Here is a 16,239-nt window from a genome sequence, read left to right on the forward strand (position 1 = left end):
CGGCCACGTGCGTTAATGAGTTTGAGAACTGGTGGCCCGCAGTAAATTAGAAGTGGCGTTATGTACACACTTGCTGGCTCTCAATCTTTTGCAAGGAGTAGCTTAAATCAAAACAAATTATCAGAGGTATGCAAATAAGCCTTTTCGTCAATAATAAAATTATACTTCGAGTTCGGTCTGCGTATCAAATAAAACGAAGCAAAGTTGTTTAATATTTTATTTATTGACATTATAATTAATGATGTTGCCATACATTCACTGTGTAATATTTAAAAAAAACATTCAATAAACGTGGAACATTGAACAACAATTGACACTTACAAACATTGAAAAATCTTCATAATGATCGATTAGTTTTTAAAATAATAAAAAAAAAACCACGCAACGGTTTCAAGGCTAAACAGGCATTTAATGACGTAAAATTATCTAAAATGAGGCTAAAATCGAAATGTCCGTAAATAAATTAATGACTAAAATATTTATGATTAAACTAAGCATATATGACTATATTGTTTGTTGTACCTAAAAACCAGATTTGACCCTTTCTGCAACCGAGTGACGCGTAACGTGATCAGTAGTATTATACTTTCATTAAAAATGAATCGCACAAGACATTGTTTTTGGGGTTTCTAAATTGGGGGCGAAAAAATTTTGCGCGCACTCTAGCAAAGGGTTAAATTTAACATCCTTATAACAGACAAATGCATGGAGTGTAAATAAAAAAGTAAAAAAAAAAAACTTAGATCGCATTAAAATCAATCAGTCAAAACTTATTACGATATCAATCGATGGTCCCTTTTTGTACTGCCAAAGGTCGAAAACAGCTTTTAAGCAGAGTGAAATAATGTTTATTTTTGTTTGCTATTAATTTCACAATTAAAAAAAAAAAGCAAATACAAAAAAAAAAGGTTTTATTGCGTACACAGGGACCAATCGATTTATGAAGGCAAGTATTACTAATAAAAGTCAATAGTAATAGCTCTTCGGTTCTTAATATTTACACTTAACATAACGATTTAATTAATATATATGTGTGTAATACATATAATTTTATAAACTATTTACATTGTACATATTATAATAAACAGTTATAATATCAACATTATTTAGAATTAATAGTTCGCCGATTCTCGAATGTGTAACGTTAAATTTGGATTTAAGTTGACTTCTATATATTTTTTTAAGGTGATGAAGCCAAATTAAAAAATCACAAACAGCTGCATTAGCATTTCTGTATGTAATTTAATTAGAATAATTTTTTTTTTCAATTTTTATTTATTTGTAAATATAAAAAGTACAAGGACGTACTTAGAATAAAAACTATTTGCAAATTTTAACAAAAAAAAAAACACAATTTCCGTTACCTAAATGTTCAAGTACAACAATAAAATATTTATCAACAGTATTGATTGATTCATCAACTTAAATCCGTTTGTGATTAAACAATATTAAGACCAAATAACAGCAATGATACATGCCCCCAATTAAAATACATTTATTATATATACGTATTTATCAAAACAGGAAAAAATGTAATTTTTCCTTAAATTACGTTACGAGGTCCCATTAAACTAAGCAATCGTTATAGCTGCAAAGGGTTTCGTTTTAAAGCGAAAAATTCGACGAAAAAAATTGCTTCCTCCAGTCGGAAAGCAATTTCCGGGTGAGATAACATTACATATATAATAATCTATAATTTAAAGAATTCTTATTTAAAAACTAACAGGAAATAGCTTTTGAGGTCTGGCGTACGATACAGGCAAGACCCGGCTTTTGAGATTAAAAAAAAAAAACAATTCCAAACACTAGCGCAAACTTCCCATATTTCGTATTTCCAATGCAACAACATAAGTAAAATTGATACTTTTGAAAGAGAAATTATGTTAACTATCCTTATTTCATTTATTGTGTGAAGTTTTCGCTAGTATTCGAAATTCAAAATAGGACGTGCGAACTCGACCTCGAATGACACGCGTCCAAATCAAACAGAATGTTTCAAATAAACAACACTACGCTAATCTCCTTTATAAACTTATCTCCTAAATGAAAAACAGGCGTTTTATCGAAATCACATTTTCGATAAACGCGTATTAGCGTGTTTTTTTAAATTTGTTTACATCACGCGTAAACACCACTAATAATATTTCCCAACAATAACGCGTAATATATTTTTAAAATAGGAATACAAAAGTCGAAAACCAACGGTTTCTTGATCTATAACGTAACTGAACGACCTCGGTCCGAAAGCGTTCTTTCGCTCGAGCGTTGTGACCGCACGTCACAAGTGTGACGTCACGGTGAAGTAAAACTTCCAAAGATTTCTTCGTAACGTCGACTCTGTTATTGGCGCACAACGGCATCGCTTAGAAATTCTACGAAACCTTTGTACTAGGTAGTGGCTTAATGCAAATCTCACTTTATTACGACGGACTAAAATGCATTTTCGAACTTTCACGAGTATTGTTTAATACGTATTAATTCGTTGTTCACGTCACGTATTACGTTAAAATAACATGTTAAGGACTTGGCTAACAGATTACGTACGTCCTGTGAAGGATTTTAAACATTTTTTTATAGACTTAAGTTTGTGGGAGTTGGCATGCCATCGTTTGTAAAGGCATAGTATGTTTGCGTAGATGGGTGGACAAGCTCACAGCCCACCTGGTGTTAAGTGGTTACTGGAGCCCTGGAGCGATTTTCATTACGTGTTATGTAATATTTATTTTCGAATAGTCTACAAAACATTAACTTCGAGAAGATTCGTAGCTAATTCGTTCTCATTTTTTAATACTTATAGAATAAGGTTTATATAAACAACGATTATATTGTAACAAGCGCTAACAAATACTATTTAAAAATCCGAATACATAACGTTCACTTAGATAATATAATAAATTTGATATTACATAATATATTCGTTGTATGCTTATATACGAAACCTGCATATTTTATTAATTAAAGATATTACATAAACAACTTTATTTATTTTTCTAATTGTAAATAGATAACTAGTATACATAGATACCTTTTTCCTACATTTCACCTAAAATGCGCGTGTCTAGTTCATTGGTTATATTAATTTAATGGCCATTACGATACCGGACCTATTAGTTCTAACCAATCGATACCTCAGGATGTAAAGGACTGAAATCCTGCGATTATTCAAGTTCATCGCCATTAAGGCTTTTTTTAAGGGATTTTATGACCTGGTAACTAAGACCTTTAGGTCAAGTCTTATTTTAATTTTAATGAAAACTTTTTTTATATGAAAAATGAAATGAAGTATAATCTCAGTATAATGGTGGTCATTTACTGAGACTATTTCAGTGGACTTTTTGGAGGATCGCGAGCAGTTACGTCCAGCGGCTTTGTTTCATTTTCCCACATTTGTGCACTTTCACAGATCCTAAACGATTAATAAATCACCGTTATTACACATTTAAACCTGAAGAAACACTAATAAATAGACAAAATAAAACAAATCGCACAACTTCACTCCTCGCGTTCCCGCCAAAAAGTCCGCCGCCATTTTAAGGCTGCATATAATTTACCTAAATACCTTCGCAATCGCCTAATCCGCACTAACCGAACCTAGATGAGAGAGAAGCTACAACAGCTACTCGTCGGAAATTAACTGTCGAGCGCACGAGGTCCGCCGCGACCCGAATACAAAATACCGAAACAGTTGAAGTTGAAAATAAGAAAAGACAACGTGCCGCCTGCCTAAGATTTACTTAATACGATCGTTCTATAACCCTGTCACGAATTTCACCCACATTAGTATTGTACACGCGAAAATAATTCTCTTAAACGTTTAGCTTTTTTTTTTTTTTTTCAATTTTATTATAGGTACATAAAAAAACAAAACTACACGAATATTGTATACAAAATAGCGTCGTTCTGGAAATTTTGCTACGTAATTTTATAACAATGTTTAAAATATGTAAACCGTAACATTCGAGATGTGAAAAGTTATTTGGTTTAAGTGACATTTCGCTTATTATGAGTACGCGACATTCATCTTAGTAATTAATTAAAGGTGCGTTTTATTTGGTATTAGCATCGACAGTTCGATAGTTTTTAATTGAACTTCAATTAAGTTTACTTCATCGAAATAGCTGAAGAAGTTTTTTTTTTTTGTTATGAATTTTTTTTCCATGTTTTGAACTTCAAATGGCTCTTCTGTAAAATGTAAAAATGTCGCTTAGACCAAATAGCCTTTCGCTCATCGATATTATTATTAACAGAGTATCTTTTCAATATTGTCAACAAAACATTTGATTTCGCGTTTCGCCCTCCATATTCTAGTTTTAAGCGCATCCCTAACAAAAAAAAAGAAGCGTATTTGTAGGTCTTTTATAGCTTCCATTTTTTTTAAAATTCTGTATACAAACGCGACATTAAATCGTAAAAACCGGATCATTATTTCAAAACGTTCTTCCTATTATCATTCTATTATTCGTAACATTTACAAAAACTTTTAAAAATATTTTTTTTTTTCCCGCGACCTGCCCCTCCTGATCCATTAACGGTGCTTTTGCGACGAAGGACTCGACGAGCAAATTAACCCATAGACACAGCCCACTGAGTTTCTCGCCGGATCTTCTCAGTGAGTCGCGTTTCCGATCCGGTGGCAGATTCTGCGAAGCACTGCTCTTGTTAGGGTCAGTGTTAGCAACACTACGGTTTGAGCCCCGCGAGCTCACCTGCACACGTTAGGGCGAAGCTAAAATAGCCTCTCAAGGCTATCAGCATAGGCAGGGAATAAAAAAAAAAGGCGTCCTGCGTGTGATTTTACCCCACGCGATTTTATACCTATGTGTGGATATTTTTAAAATGCTTTATTTGTGTATTTTGTTTATTACAAATCATGGCGGCGCGACGTTTACTAATTTTAGAATGGAACTATCGAAATTATTAAAGTCTATTATAATCTTTCGAGAACAACGCCGATTTTACAGTTTTTAGAGCGACAATTTTTGTGTGCAAAGGAAATATCGAGATATTATACGTATGTTTGAATACGTATTGTGTGAATAAATAAATCGATCGTTATATTATTCCAGTGACATTCACGAAAGCGTACCTACCTGTTTGACATGCGTCGAATTTATATCGCAAAATAAGCGGTGTTGTGTTTTGATTAGATTAACCATAAACATGTTTTGCTGTTTCCTTAACACGCAATAGATATCATTTAAAGTTCAAATTTTATGCGAAGTGACGTTATATCCACATTTTACAAAACAGATAACATTTTTTTTTAACTTGTACACTGGTTTGGTTTTTTTTTTAATCATAAATTGAAAACCTTTTGTAACGTGAATTCGGATTTATTTTACTTTACGAATTTCTTTCACAAAATTATTCTTCTAAAAGAATTTTATCATCGAATGTTCAAGTCGCTTCGTAATCAAACATCGGAACGGGAACGTTACATTAATGTCACACGTTTTTGACGTGACAACGTCTTATAATTCGATGGAGCCGGCTGCAAGCACGAAAAAACATGACTCGTGCGGCGTTACCTCGCTCTGAGGCGTTCCATTTAAGACTTGAAGTGCAAGCGAGAGCGCGCAACGAGCGACAAAGAGGCACAATCGGCCTCCGCGTTCGTCAGCGTTCGACATCTGTCTCTCTCCTACTTGAGTGAGCGATGCATCCGCGTGGAGAGCTGCTATACAATAATACATTTACATGTGTTCGTCAAGTATGAAGTTCAGAGAAAAGTGAATGTGGTGTCAAATGTTTATAGCAACGATGATTGCGATAATTGAAAAATGAAACCATTCCATCAGTATTTTCTTATGACGTTGTCACGTTCAACTATCGTCAGTAAGCCGACTTTACAGACAACCGATTTTTTTTGTTTTTTTCCTCAATTCTTAAGCGATAAACATCCAAAACACTTGTCATATCACCCCACTAGAGGTTATCTTTTAAAACGATTAAAAAAGATTTCGCTTCGTGAACATGCGACAGTCTCATGATTTTGAACCAATCAATTTCACCTTCATTACAGTTCATATATGTATAAACAAATAACTTTATTTTTTAGGTATATAATACGAACCGATCGTGCTCCTACTTGTGCAAAAATCTCAGCCACAGCAATCTTTGTTCTTAGAAAAAAATCATAACGAGTTTAGTAATGTATTTTTTTACGAATATTGCCGATGAATAATGGAAAAAAACCCGAGTGAACTTTTATTACGTATTTAATTTGACAGTGACAGTTAAAAAAAAAAGATTAGGCATTTTTAACCTACACATACCTAGGTACCTACGTAACTGATATCTTTGCATTCGCATTGCGACGAAAAATAGATTAAAATCGTATTGAGAGACCAACAATAGCAGTTCTGGAACATTTAATTAGCACCTCCGTGTATAGGCACATCTCATCACATGTTTCTAACAACCTACATTCGCTATCCTTACATTTCATTAGCACACGAAACAAAAAAAAATACTGCAGCGAAGAAAACTCTTGATCTCTTTACCCCGATGAAAACACCCCGTTGAATATTTGAAGGACTATATCAGTGTATTTATTAGTGTTAGAACATTATCTCGATTTTCTATACATTCCAATTTTTTTAATATATATTTTAAGAACGACCTTTTTATATGAATTACATACTATTTTGTTATCATTTCCAATGTTACGTTGAAATCGATTTCCGCCAATACTTTTGTTTTTTTTTTAGAAAAATGAAGGTCCGATTGCAGCAACACCGTAAAAGTATAAAGTCGAGTTATCGACATTTATCGCGTCCCCGATCACCGTCCTTGTCGAATCCGTCGCTTGCGACGAAGGGCTCGACGAGCGAATTAACCCATAGACACAGTCCACTGAGTTTCTCGCCGGATCTTCTCAGTGGGTCGTGTTTCCGATCCGGTGGTAGATTCTGCGAAGCACTGCTCTTGCTAGGGTCAGTGTCAGCAACACTCCGGTTTGAGCCCCGTGAGCTCACCTACAAACGTTAGGGTGAAACTGAAATAGCCCCTCAAGGCTATCAGCGTAGGAAAAAAAATATATCGCGTTCTACATTCAAAACACTAATTCTGGAAACGCTAATAATCTGCGGAACCAGTTGCTAGTTTGCGGGGAAGACTTCACACATTCAAACGAGCTCCTTCCGAGAAAACGAAAGAGATAGCGGACGACTAGTAAGAAACGTGATTATCGTAACAACGCCCTCGCGCGGTGTCCCAACCGATCCGTACAGCATTCAGATTTAAGGAATTCATAATTTCTGTTTTATTATACCGCCGGATAAGCAAGCGTTTAATTCAACGGAAATAAAAAAAAAAGCGTATTAATATTTATATTAAACCATTAATCATTGTACGAACGTTTAATAATACCATTATCATTAATAAAGGATGACCATTTTTTGCGGCGACTTTATTACTTCCAGTATTCATGTTTGAATTTTTATTTGAACAGTTGATTTATGAGGGTATAATATTGATCGTACATTTTATACCAAAATTGATTATGTATTACTGCAATGAGGAAAAAGCGTTGATTTTATTATTTACGCGTGATAAGGTAATCTTGCAAAATTACATTTCCCAGAATATAATGTTTGACGCGAGATAGATTGTACCTAGCAGTGAAGGAAAACTACAGTACCGATGTTATTACTGTTTAGACGTTTTATATCAACTCAAAGACTCCCATTAGGATCCTCGTAAAAAAATATTTAAAAATCGATTAGGTTTTTTTTGTAACTATGGCCGCGCTACCCGTCGTAATCAGCGCTGTTTCTTTCAAAACCGTTAAATCGAATGATTTCCCAACTCTGCAAATACTAATTACGAAATCTTCACATTACAAAAAGCAAAATCGATTTTTAATGTAACACCTACGCTTTCCCGGAACGTTAAAATTACATTTACTTGTTAGACGAATTTATGTATTTAAAAAAAAAAAACTACAATACAGCGTTGCCGCAATCCGTACTTTAATTTTGATTCGTTTGCAAACAATCGGCTAACGGGTTTTTCTCGGAATCTCAATAAAATGAAATTTGTAAAATTCACGACGCAATTTTGTTTTCAACGAACGTTCGCGTTTTAATATTGTGAAACCCAAAAAGTTACATAAAATAGTTTTCCATATACGAATAGTATTCGTTTAATTAGAAATCTAATACGCATCAGTTCTCTTGATACGACGATCTAGACGCCTTCAAAGTTTTAATTATGAGCACTCATTTCGTACGATGTCTTCTGAGAAATCGTAAGTATTAAAATAATTTCGTAACATAATATAAATATGTAAAGGTTATCAAATGTTATTTTTTAATTAATAATGGATGATGTTTTAGGAATACTCGAACATTTTTAATTAATATTACATTAAAATTGGTAAACTTTTACGGAGTTTTGAATAATTTCGAAGTTTCCTAAAACCCAACCTATCTCTCGATTAGCATACCTACTTTATGATAACATTTGTCTTCAACATTGTTCTAAAAGTTCAACATTTATATTCGAATAAATGAGACCGTCAGCGCAAAAGGGGCCTAAGCTTACCATAGTTATTATAGAGATATTATGTTTGAATATACTTTTACACCGCTTCGTATCGTAGGCAAAAACAATACGCGCAAAAATAATGTTTACAAAGCCGTCAGTGTGCTCAGTGCGAGTTTTTTAACGTTCTCGATAGCGTAAAAGTTAGCTCGCTCATATTTGTATGGAATTGGATCGTTTGCCTACGTTTGCCCCTAAGGGCGCTTTTCCAACTGCATACAAAATTGGGCAACTTTTACGCTATCGAGAACGTTAAAAAACTCGCACTAAGCATACCGTTATCTATGGGTGAAACTAGGGATAGGCCGGTTTTGCATCAAAATTTATTGTTTTAAATAAATCGAAAATATATAAGGCGCGAATATGAAAAATCGTGGTTTAGGCCACTTTTACGCTGACGGCTTTAAATATACGTTTGCAGTTAAAAACAGAGAGGTAGGTATACGGTACATTACAACATTACATTGCACACTTAGTAAAAAGAAAACACGTTAATGAACCTCTTAATCCCAGTCTTCGTCGCCGGAGGAATGTTGCGGTGACGACTGGTCTCCGGGCTCCGGTATTATACTGGCGAGGGTGTGGAGTACGGAGCCGCCTGCGCGTTCAGCGCCAGAGATGCCGCGACGACGCATCGACAGTTTCGCGTGGAGGTCAGCCATCAGGTCACCGGTGGACGCGGGTTTGGTGGACTGTTGAAGAAAACATAGAAATGGTTTATAAACGTTATTGCTTACGTGACCTATGTTTTTATTAACTAAGATTGGATCGTCAAAAATTTCGAATTTCGGTCGTGGTACGATGCGATAGAAGTGAAGTATCCCAGATGGTCTGTATCAGAATTACGGCACTATCGTATGTATAGTAAAAATTAAAACTAGTCAATAACAATTTTGCGCAGAAGTTGTGGCCCCCTACAACATATCTTCCGCCTGAAGAACAATAGATCAAAGCGTCGCCATCTTGTCTCTTTACCACTTCGACAAATAACTCACTCACTACCGAAGTTTGTTTGTTATCCATGAGCGAGTTAACAGTCGCTTTGAGGAATACCAGCACCGGATTGCAGTTAAGCCAACGACGACAGAATGCCGTGATTATAGATGCAATTTGGACGGAGCTTAGTAAAAGCTTACAGCGGCGCCGTGGCTTCATCGCACAACTCGCTACAGGTTTGACGCTGACGAACCTCATGGCTGCAATGCTACGTAGCGAAACTCTACGAGTGCATCGTCTTGCAGAAGCTTGTGATGGAGCGTGAGAGGAAGCGTTCTTCTCTCTCCGCACCAACCTGTGACCGGCGAGTCGAGTACCGACGAGGCAAATTCAAGATGTCGGAAAAAGAGCTTGACAGCCGGTATGTAGAAAGGTGACGGATGACCACAATGCCCCACCCACGCTTGTTTCGAATCAGTGGGGCATCCCGTGGTTACGAGTAGGCGTCATTGTCTTGTCGACCGATATGCCGGCGCTCCGTAAAACTAAAATGGCGGGCAAAGATGCGCTCCGCCCGGAAATAATGACATTGCCAGCCTCGCTCGGTTGAATTACGCATACCAGTGTGCTTAGTGTGAGTTTTTTACGTTTTCGATTGCGTAAAAGTTAACTCAAATTTGTATTCAGTTAGAACAGCGCCCATAGCGGCAAACGTAGGCAAACGTTCCAACTCCATACAAAATTGAGTTAACTTTCACGCTATCGAGAACGTTAAAACCTCGCACTAAGCACACAAGCTCGGGCGTGGTTTGATGAGCTACAGAGTTTTGATCGCTTCAACTTCGATAGGCCACGCTTAGCGTTCCCAAAAACTATACGGAAGTCCCTTAAATATATATATATACACTCGGGTGCAATGAAATCGCACATCTGTACATTTTTTGAAAAATATTATTTACTTCTTTTAGTTTAAAAAAATACATATATTTTATAACATAGGGTTAAAGGTTAGTTCAATACCTATTCAATGATATCATATAAGTGGAGATAAGGTTACTTTCTTGAGGAAAATAAAATACAACAACAATTTAATCTTTATTACAAAATGATTACTCAACTAAACCGTTTAAAATTTGGGGATTAATAAAAAAAAAAAACAAAAAATACTGAAAAATCATTTATTAGTAACAAGTATTGCCCCCTCTTGCCCGAATTACAGCTTCACACCGATTCCCTATCGACTCTATCAAGTTTCTGATAAAGTCTTGTGGCATGGCGTCCCATTCCTCTTTGAGCGCATTTTGTAGCTCCTGGAGATTAGCTGGAGCACTATTTCGACCTCTAATTTCTCTTTTTAATTCGTCCCACAAGTGTTCAATCGGATTAAGGTCCGGGCTCCGAGCTGGCCACTCCATCACGGGTACATTTACTTCTTGTAAGTATTGTCTCACTATCGCAGCGGTATGAGGTCTTGCATTGTCATGCATAAAAGGGAAGTTACTTACAATTAAACGGCCAAATGGTACGACATGTTCTTGTAGAACTTCCTCTATGTATCGTTGAGATGTTAGACCTCTTGTTTGTCGCCTAATATTGGCCCCAACGATGAAGACAAGCTCTGTTTTTCGTTCGAGTGAGATACCTCCCCAGAACATATACGAACCACCGCCGTATGCTACACGTTCTGTGATGCAACATTGGGAAAATCGCTCTGAGCGCCTTCTGTAGACCCTTCCACGTCCATCATTATCATGAAGACACATTCTGGACTCGTCTGAGAACAGGACTGCTTTCCACTGGTCGGCTGTCCAGTTGACATGTTCTTGTGCAAATCGAAAACGAGCCCGGCGGTGAGCTGGCGTCAATTTAGGGCCATTTGCTGGCCTATGCGCAGTCAAACCACCTTCGGCAAGTCTCCTTCTGACTGTCCACCTGCTGACTACCACTTCACGCACCTGTTGAAGCTGCTGTGCAAGTTCAACGGCAGTCAAACGACGATTTCGCAACGCTGTCGTTACAAGAAATCTGTTGTCGCGCTGTGTTGTAGCTCTTGCTCGACCAGATCCTCGTCGCCTTTCAAAGCCACCAGTCTCCCGATAGCGCTGGTACACACGACGAACTGAATATCGGCTGATATTCAGTTGTCGAGCTACAGCACTCTGGTTCTGGCCCGCTTCAATTAGAGCGACGACTTGAGCGGCTTTTTCCGGAGTAGTATCCATCTTTTTCAGACAAATGCAATTGGAGTCACTAGAGGTCTTATCAGGTTAAGCGTTGGCTTGCAACTGATTACGTTTTACACAAAACATGCCTTTTTATACCTGCAGTTGTTCAAGCAAACTGCAGTGAGTTGAGGGAGCAATTTTTGGAGTTTGCTGTTGTCGTTTTGTTTCAGCAGGCAGGTAAACTTATCATGTCTTATGTGGTATCATTGAATAGGTATTGAACTATTCTTTAACCTTATGTTAAAAAATATATGTATTTTTTTAAATAAAAATTCGTAAATAATATTTTTCAAAAAATGTACAGATGTGCGATTTCATTGCACCCGAGTGTATATTTATATTTTATGACTGATAGAAGATTAAGTTTCAATCAATGATTCCGAAGACAAAGCGTGACAAAGTTAAAACTAGAATATTACATGTATTATTCTGAACAGAAATTCATTTTAATACGTTTTGAAGGCACTGTACTTTACGAGGCACGAATCAAAATGTTTTCAATTTCTTTAGGTTATGTAATTATCTGGGTTGCCTTTGAAGCAAATTGCTCGTCAGTCGACCCAAAGTAACGAACAACCGCTCCCCTACTATTAAATACATAAAAAACATTAACATAATTTTCTCCTCGCTTCACTAAAAGAATGATTACATCATATTTATATAACATTCATGAGGTAAAATAAATTTATACTATAAAAGCAAAACGTAGTTAAGTTTATGTTTCGGTCTGGTTTTTATTTATATTTTATTTTATTACTATTTGAGTATCTGTTAGCTTTAAAGATATTTTCTTCATTACGAACACGACGAATAAGTTTTTTAAAATCACATCTCAAGACTCGTAAACTTAAGACAGAAAACTAGTGACAGTTTTTATATATTGTTACGCCGCGCCGGTAAGAATAACGCCATCTATCGCCGAATAGTCTAACGGATATCGAAGGATCTAGAACGCTCGAGAAGTACAACGCCATCTATTGACAGATAGTGGAAACGACTACTAGAGATGTGTAGAATAATCTCGATAATTCTAGGGAGGCGGTATCGGCTATAAAAACGTTGTAGGGATGGCACGCAGTCAGTCAGTAATCGGAACTACTCGAAGCGAAACAGCGAACGGATTACCTGAAGCGAAGCGGAACAAGCGAATTGAGAGTTTTAATGTGTCTGTTGAACGTTTTAAGTGTTGAATACAGTTTTTAAGTTGTACTTTGGTGAAATTTTATTTATCCCGAGCCCCAGCACGTAACAATATTCCAAAAATACCTGAATATGTTGAAATTGTAACTGTAATGTTTCCATATTTTAGTGTTTTATTACATTGCTCGTCCGTGCTAGTTAAATTTGAATTTGTTACCACAGTGCGATAACCTTTCCGCGTACATATGCACGAGTGAGGAGTGAACATGATAACGTTATTAGATAAATCATTCATAAAAATTAAGGGCAGCGCGAGAAAAACTTGGTGGTGATACACACACGAACACACACCCATACATAAAATTTTTACACATTAAACGCAAGAAATACCACTGAATAAAAATACCGCTCAATAAAAAATGATGAATGATTGATGAAATGACACGGGTAAATATGATGAATGAATCGCGGGTAGCAATTCATTCATTTTAATTTGACCTACGATTTATTATTGTATTCACTACACTCGGATTCTAAAGTAACAACCACTGCATTTTCTAAAGTTTTATCGTAAACTAATATATTTTTTTCGTCTCATTAATTACGATAATATGGTTTTCTCGAGACGATTTCGTTAACGGCTACTACCGCATTATCTCCCTCGTAAATTTCCGTAGTCATAAAGAGCACGCCAATACGTCATTGATTAATTAGTTATCGTATCTGTATCTGATATGAAAAGAGACGGTCTGTTTATTTATTATTTGTGTATACGAAGCTACGCAATTGTTTATTCTTTTTTTATATCTGTAAAGTAGCAATATTATATATTTACTAGCTGACCCGGCAAACATTGTTTTGCCTTAAATAAGATTTCTAGGGAATTTCTAGTGTAGAAAAAAAAAACTAACTTATTGTAAGTGTGTAAGGATGTGGTAAATGAGTGAAAGAGGTATGTAGTGCTGTGAACGATGAGGGAATATATAATAAAAATAACAAAACCTCATTCAACCATATAATACCTCATAATAACAAAACAAAAAAGTCCAAATAAAAAAAAAATATGTTAGGGGTGGACAACCCTAATCACTTAGGGGTATGAAAAATAGATAGTAGCCGATTTTCAGGCTTACTGAATATGCATAAAAAATTTCATGAGAATCGGTCAAGCGGTTTCTGGGGAGTATGGGAACGAACATTGTGACACGAGAATTTTATATATTAGATAATATTATTTTTCAATCATAAAGTACACCGCGATTAATTTCTTTCCTGAAGTGATTCTTGTTAACCTAATATTTGTCTGGAAGGGATCGCTCTTAGCGATACGACCGTCCATTGTATTTTTGCATTTGTGTTCATTTGGTGTACAATAAAGCGTACCCTACTCTAATCTACTCTCTTCGCTTAAACTAAAATTCCCCCCTCGCCTTTCACCCCTCGACATAAACAACAATCAAAAACGAGCGATCAAAACGATGGCTCCAATGAACACTACGATTTTTTTTTTTTTTTTGTCCGGAGGAAATGCTCGGTCTTCCGCCCTTCGCTAACTCCAAATTCGTAGGTTTACAGGAGGAGCGTTTAAACGAAAAAAGTTGATAAAATCTTTATTATTGCAGATATATTTATGGTTTTGTTTTTGTGTAACTAGCTGATTTACTCTTGCTTCGAACCCAATCAATAATGAATTTGTAATACTTTTAAAATAGTGAAGCGATTTGCGTGAAAAACGAAAATTTCAAAATTTTGAGTAGTGTTCATTGAGGGCATCGAAAAGCGTTAAAGTAATTTTAATTATGTAGTACCTATTCGTATTCAGTTACCTCCACCGCCACCTACCTAAGATTCAATTTGAGTATATCGAGGTTTCTGGTAATATGGCGTAGTATGAGTCCGCATACTAAGCACTTGTCCCCTGTTATTCTCGCGAGGTAATTATCCGTTTGATAGGTAAGAACGGTAGGATAGTTATGGACCTTCGAGAACCGCTCTACAATACAGAAAGCACGTTTTCAATTAATCAAACCCAACTAATGACGTCACGCGCTTACGGACTTGGTGAGTCTTTCTAAGGGCGATTTGTTTTTTTTTTTGTTTTTATTGCTTAGATGGGTGGACCAGCTCACAGCCCACCTGGTGTTAAGTGGTTACTGGAGCCCATAGACATCTACAACGTAAATGCGCCACCCACCTCGAGATATAAGTTCTAAGGTCTCAGTATAGTTACAACGGCTACCCCACCCTTCGAACCGAAACGCATTACTGCTTCACGGCGGAAATAGGCGGGGTGGCGGACCTACCCGCGCGGACTCCCAAGAGGTCCTACCACCAGTGTTTTTTAGTTAATGAATAAAAAAATCGATTTATTATGTAAATATTTCAATCTAAGCAGTTCGGCCGCGTTATCTTCGAACTGAATCCCGCGAATAGTAAGTAGTAGTAGCAACGGCTGCAAAGTAAACTATAAAAATATTAAACATTAAACAACATTGATTGTTTTACTGTGAAACGTTTTATCGAATGTCCTTATCGTAACTATTATCTATGTTGCGTGGGGCTAAGGTCAACGACATTAAAATCATTTACCTATGATCGGCAAATTCATTATTATAAAAATTAAACATAATTAAACCCGCAAACTCTATCGTTCTATTAGTTAATTAATTATATTATTCAATTGAATTTTATTAAAATTCGAACTGGGGCTGTTATGATTACTGATTTATCTAGTAGAGGATTTCCGAATACGATAACAAATTTATTGGTATTGAGAATATGTTTTATTAAAGTTAATTTTTGATTGATAATTAATTGTGAGGCTAGGATCAGGCTAGACGGTTCTATTTATCTAATGTGAAAAATATAATGTGTTTTCGTGTGTTTTCAAACGATCAGCTGTTATCCACCTTGAGATATGAGGTCTGAGGTCTCAAGTATAGTTACAACGGCTGCCCCACCCTTCAAACCGAAACGCATTACTGCCACACGGCAGAAAAGGGCAGGGAGGTTGAAGTCGTCGTGGCCTAACGGATAAGACGTCCGATGTATTCGTGTTGAGCGGTGCACCGGTGTTCGATCTTACGGCCTGGCCACGGGGATCGGCGGTGCGAACAGCGAAGCGGTGGGCGAGGCGACCATTCGCGCAGCACCGTTTGCAGGCCACGGGTACTCACGTTCGCCGCCGCGACTAGTAAGGAAGTCCGACAGCGAAATGTCTATATCGAAATTATCTCGATATTGCTTACAAATTAATAGTTTTTTGGTTCAGGACCTATTATTTGGAAAAGATTGTGAAGTACATGATTTGAATAAGAATCGGAGTATACCTATAGATGGAGAATTCCACAAGAAGTACGAGAAATACTTTGGGTGGCTAGACTTCCAAATA

At 36.4% G+C, this 16,239-nt stretch overlaps 1 protein-coding gene across 2 annotated transcripts in view; it reads right to left on the bottom strand.

Annotated features, from left to right (window-relative positions):
* Positions 1 to 203: 203 nt before the first annotated feature.
* The window catches only part of LOC101742187 (WASH complex subunit 1), a 64,938-nt gene continuing 48,902 nt past the window's right edge, over positions 204 to 16,239 (bottom strand). For both annotated transcript variants that reach the window (XM_004921987.5, XM_012690829.4), the window contains exon 6: positions 204 to 9,239. In XM_004921987.5, the coding sequence (XP_004922044.1) occupies positions 9,051 to 9,239 (189 nt within the window). In that variant the 3' untranslated portion in view covers positions 204 to 9,050. The remainder of the gene's footprint in view (positions 9,240 to 16,239) is intronic.

The sequence above is a fragment of the Bombyx mori genome, chromosome 17 (genome assembly GCF_030269925.1).
Source record: "Bombyx mori chromosome 17, ASM3026992v2".
Classification (NCBI taxonomy): Eukaryota; Metazoa; Arthropoda; class Insecta; order Lepidoptera; family Bombycidae; genus Bombyx; species Bombyx mori.